The 5,782-nt window shown below is 31.7% G+C and overlaps 1 protein-coding gene across 1 annotated transcript; it reads left to right on the top strand.

Moving 5' to 3' along the window:
• The first annotated feature begins 2,122 nt into the window (after positions 1-2,122).
• On the top strand, positions 2,123-4,056 carry Cdc16 (cell division cycle protein 16). The gene is made up of 3 exons (XM_088232576.1): positions 2,123-2,489; positions 2,884-3,180; positions 3,837-4,056. The coding sequence occupies exons 1-3, from the start codon at positions 2,183-2,185 to the stop codon at positions 3,989-3,991; spliced, it is 759 nt and encodes a 252-aa protein (XP_088088702.1). The 5' UTR covers positions 2,123-2,182; the 3' UTR covers positions 3,992-4,056.
• Positions 4,057-5,782: the final 1,726 nt, after the last annotated feature.

Genomic DNA, 5,782 nt, shown 5'->3' with positions numbered 1-5,782 from the left:
TTATAAGTAAGTGATTTTGCTAAGACAACCACAGTGTCAATGTTATTCGGATATTTCATATGTATTGTATTATTACTTAATAATCTGCATACTCAAAATTCAAAAGAGAAAAAAAACATTTATAATTTTATAGTGTGTATTTTTAAAATTTAAATTATGTCTCAGGTAAACAAAAATAAAAAAAGCTTTTATTGTAAAATTCAATGCTTTTTTGTGTAAGAATAAGTTTAATAATTACACGTATAAACAAAACAAAAAAGTCCCACAAAAGTATTGCCTGCTATTGCTATACATAAAAAATAAAACATTTAAGGATACTGGAAGAATACGATAGATATCAAACATTTGAAAAAGTACCAATATGTTTTTATTTGTTATGGAAATCATAGTCTTTTTAACAAAATCAAGGTATAAGAAAACAATTAAAAAAAGTAAGGCCAATTACAGATTTCATATTAACTCTTTCACCGCTAAGCATAGATTACGTTTGTCGACACCCGTACGCGACAGCATCTTTTCAAGCGCTAAAAATCACAGATGAGATCTTTAAATCGTCTAGTTATAAGAGACAAAGGTATTTATCCGTATAATTTATCGTTTAATTATCTTCTCAAATACTTGAACTTTAATAATCAAATAAGTTTTTATGTGTACACACAAAGAAATTACATCAATAATCATTCAAATAAAAGTGTTCTAATTTGTTAGCAGAGCGTTAGCATTATACTATAGGTATGTTTATGAATGTGTTGATGGAACACAGCGCGGAGACACTTAAGCACAGTAATTATTAGTGTTTACGTTCTAAGATTATATATTGAACGCATTTGCTTATAATATAACTCAACTTACAAAATTATTGTTTGTTCAAAATTCATACAATATTATGTCCTAATTTTAATTTTATTTTTTTTTAACATTGCATCGGTTCAAATTTCAAGATGCGCGAGGAGCGAAACTCATATTTATGTTGTTTTTATTGTTAAAATAAAAATACTTATATTTGTTTAAGATTCTACATATAAAATAATAAAAGTGAATTTATCGTCGGTTAATATCGGAGTTTTCCGTGGCATATATGGAAACAACAATATTTCGAATATTGTTTTCAACATGAAAGACTCTTCTCGCTTACTTTAAAATCTGTTCCTCACAAATCTGCTCATCACTTCAATATTGGTTTGACATATCGAGATATTATGATTATTTTATTTTTTATATAACGTTTATTTTTAGAAAAACAAAACACGAACTAAAGAAAATGAGGTTTTTAATGTAATAAGTATAGAAGTTATTACTTAAAATCGTTATTATTACAAATACAATTCTTACATCTCTTCAGTACAACAGTAACACAAGGTATTCAATAACACGATCAACGCACAGTTCTGTAGAGATAACAAAATACAACACTTGAGATACGGTCATTTGCCAAACGGGAATTTTAAAACTGTTGGGTCATTTTTTCGCCCGCTCTAATTAAAATCTTTTATAACACAAACAAATATAATCCTAGGAGTTATTCAGAGATGTCACTCATCAACAAATGTTCAGGGAATATTTTGATACAAACTTTTTGGCCATCTATTGTTCACTTATCAAAGTATCAGCCTGTAAAGTCGAAAATGTCTAAAGACAGTTGCCGCGTACGGGGCACGATTTTTCAGACTGTCTAAAGATAGTTCCCGCTGGGATTGGATTAATTTATTATAAATACAGAAGGAGAGGGGGAAAAAAAATCAATACTATAAAAGAGAAAAATAAAAATCAAATAAAAAGTCCACAAAAGGGAGAAGAAATGGTATAGTTCCAACTCTACCTTCCTCCCCTCTCTCTCTGCTTCCATGAACATATAATTATTACATTATATTTATTACTAAAAAAAATCACAACCAACAATAATTCATTAGATACAAGTAGTAGATGTACATATGTAAAAGTTAAAGTTTTAATTAAATTATTTATCATGGAAAATCACAAAGTAGTGCTTCAAATATAAATTTTATTTTTCAAAATTATTTATTTTTTGTTTTTTGAAAAAGACGAGTGAAAAACACAATATATGTACCTAGTTTAGATTGCTAAAATAAAAATAGTGAAGTGTATATTTTTAATATCTGTTTTAGATAAAAGTGAATTTGCAAGACGTTATCTTTCAAAAGCAACATCATTGGATAGGGGAATGGGAGCAGCGTGGTTAGCGTACGGTCATTCCTTCGCAGCAGATAACGAGCACGACCAAGCCATGGCTGCCTATTTCAAGGCCAGTCAACTCATGAGTGGTTGTCACCTTCCTCTTCTATACATTGGACTGGAGTGCGGTCTCACCAACAATGCCAAGATGGCTGACAAATTTTTCCAACAAGCTCTGCTTTTGGCACCCGACGATCCGCATGTTACCCACGAAATGGGCGTTATAGCTTTCCAGAACCAACAGTATGAGGAAGCTGAAAAATTGTGGATGACTGCTTTAGAAGAAGTTAAGAAAAGTATGTTTCTGAAATATACCAAAATGTTTTATATCACTATGTTTTCTACTTTGGGCGCTTAATATCAAAACACGCTAAACGTGATGTTTTAAAGTAGATTTTTATTATTTTTATCATACATTTCAAGAAACTTTGCCATGCAATGAAATGTTCTAATTTTTACCGCATGTAAGAAAACATTTACATCCAATTTCCTGTAGCATTGAACTTCCTCATTAATTAAACATTTATTTCCACACTATTTTTTTTTTAATCCCTGGTTTAGAAACACCTACATTATTGTGTGAAAGTGCAACTAAACTCAATATAACAAAAAAAAATCAGTAAAATATTTTTTTTATTTCAGTTGAAATTCAAGCAACTGTAAATCAACTATCCCGTCTTTTGCTTTTAGTATCTGGAGGAGGTTTGATTAGTGAGCGATGGCACCCTCTCCTGAATAACTTAGGCCACGCTTGTCGAAAAAACGGAAAGTTTCGAGAGGCCATACAGTTCCACGAGCGAGCGTTGACGATAATTCCTGGTTGTGGAGCCACTTATGCCGCTCTGGGCTTGTGCTTGGCACTCAGTGCTGACATCTCCAGATCGCTGGACGCCTTTCACTCCTCGCTGGCTAGAAGACCTGATGACACTTTCGCTTCCACTATGCTCACTTATTTAGTAGACCACTTGGGTGAACTGGCAATCATAGGTAATTTGTTTTCTCTTACAATCTTTTTCATCTATTGTACATGGAAATCTGTGGAAAGCTTAACCCTTCGTTCTCCAAATATTTTTTTTGTGCACCACAACAGGCCAGGAGGCCTAATTACAGTGGTGAATTACATCACAGAGCACCCAGGCTTGAGAAAAATCACATTTTAATTTTTTTTTGTGTTCTCACCGGGAATCGTACCCGGAACCTTCCGTGCGTGAGTCAAGCGTCTTGACCACTACACCACGGAGGCCGCCAAATTTAAAGTGATGACATCTCTGCACCAAGCAGTTTCTGTCATTTTTCAATTTGATGATATCTGTGTCCAATGTTAGTGCCACACAATACTTTTATCTTAAATAAATTTTAAATATTTAGAAATCACATTTGTCACAATAAATCATTCACAGAATCATTTCTTGAGTAAAGACAAAATGAACAAAACTATGTTTACATGCTAACACCGGTCTGAGCCTTCGTAGGGTTTGTATGTTAATATGCAAATAGTTAAAGGTTAGTCATACCTACCTGAAAATATATGCAATACTTTTTATTTCTGGATGTGATAATATTGTCCACAGAAAATTTAAATGCTTATTATGGATATTTTACTATCTGAAAACGAGCTTCAAATATTATTTTCATTGTTTCAGATGATAATGATATCCTAGAATTCCCATTCCCTGACTCGATAGAGCTCAATTTACCAACTCCTTCAGAAGAAAAACCTGCTGCTCCGAGTGAAGATTTCAAAACAGAATTCAACCTCACAACTACTTCTGATATGAGCATGAGTTTTGATGATTAGTGTATATATATGTAACTAATGTCACATGTCTTAATAATATAAGTTAAAATAAATTATTAACATTTTATTTTCAGAAGAGTTTTATTATTTATGTCTGCCTTGCCTTGTAGTTGTGGTCAGCACATTTGCCTACCTACTAAGGTTTGATTTCTGACTAAGCTGCATCTATGATTCTATGCACCACTACGGTGCACATAAGGGAATTACGATTTTTATGTCTACCCGCATATTGGTCAATCGAGTATTTATGCAAATAATCTTTAAATCTAAAAGTTCTGTACATAAAACATATTATTTCTTAGCATTTTACAATAGAAAATTAAGGGTTAGTTTACACAAAATTAATTTAGTGTCTTTTACATTAGATTGTTAATTTTTATGGTTCAATTATTTTATAAGCCTCCACTCGTTTGTGATTGTTTGTGGCTTGGGCCTTGGGCCTAAAAGGGCTAATGAAGTAAATCACAACACCACAGGAGAGTAATTTGATAGATATTTTACGACATTATAATAAAGTGTTTGAAACTATTATTAATTAAAAAAACACTACCACATAATATGTGTGTATATAAATTTTGTTAAATTGGCATCAACCCTCTACAAAATGTTGGCATGAAAAATATTAAATCCAACAAGGCATAGATTTATCCTAACAGCAGTCATAAAATCCCTGTTGACCTTAAAACGTAGTTAGGTTTATCTTCTAAATCTGAAAATAAAATTTATCAATTTTAGATTGTTTATAAGCCAAGATCTGCACTGTAAAAGTTGCTAACAATAAACCCCTTATTGAATTATAAAAGTATGTATGTAGTTTAAAAACCTTAGAACAGTACCACCATGGAAACAATGTATTATTTTAATTCTTTGAAACACCAATACACATTTGTATCCTTATGATACCCCTAAATATGTTATTTAAAATTAAGAAATATTTTCATTCCTATCATATACCCAAATATTTAGATTATGAGGGCCATCGTTTGGTTTTCGCAAGCATGGGTCATTCCTGGCTGTGTCTCTGTACTTATAAATGTAAATGTAATTCTAAGAGTTTTAAATAATGCACTATTAGAAAATGGGTAACAAGTTGTGGTAGAGTAGAGGAAACCTCTAACTTCTCATCTGTGAGTCAGACACTAGCCATGGGACCGCAACCTAGCTCAATTATGTAGAAAGTGTATGCTATATAGCATTGCAAGAAAAAAAAGTATTGTGACACAGGCGTGGAATACTCTACCTCCAGAAGTTCGAAATTGTGCAACAGAATCATTTTTTGGAAAAAAGTTTAAACTTGTTTATTTGTGAAATCATTTCCAGACTTGAAAAGTGCTACTTTTTAGAAGTACAAACATTATGTCGAGGCTATACTGACAGAATGCATTAAGTCACAGTCTTCATATATTTCAAATATTTTTAAATATAATCATAGAATCATCCCATTCTTAACCTTCCTTTCTTTGTGCACCTGAATAATACAACACATTCGGTAGGCTAGAAGGAGGATGACCTATGTACTATTATATTCAATTTTGTAATACATTTGGGGGCCTTGAAAGCCTCGCCCTATCCAAATATGGCAAATAGAATAATCAACTCTTTAACTGTTTTTTATTGATCAATCTATGAAACACCTCTAGTGCCTTGTTTTCTCCACTTAATATTTTAATATATTATTATTCAAAGATATTTTATCATAGATTTTCCAGTCAGAATAACACACTGTGAAGGACAGTTATATTTTAAATAAATATTATATTTATTATACACATAGGATAAATCAAACACAAA

The sequence above is a fragment of the Micrasema longulum genome, unplaced genomic scaffold, assembly GCF_059751315.1.
Source record: "Micrasema longulum isolate JH-2025_06_02 unplaced genomic scaffold, ASM5975131v1 h1tg000998l, whole genome shotgun sequence".
Taxonomy (NCBI): Eukaryota; Metazoa; Arthropoda; class Insecta; order Trichoptera; family Brachycentridae; genus Micrasema; species Micrasema longulum.
This window is presented reverse-complemented; position numbering and strand designations above follow the sequence as displayed.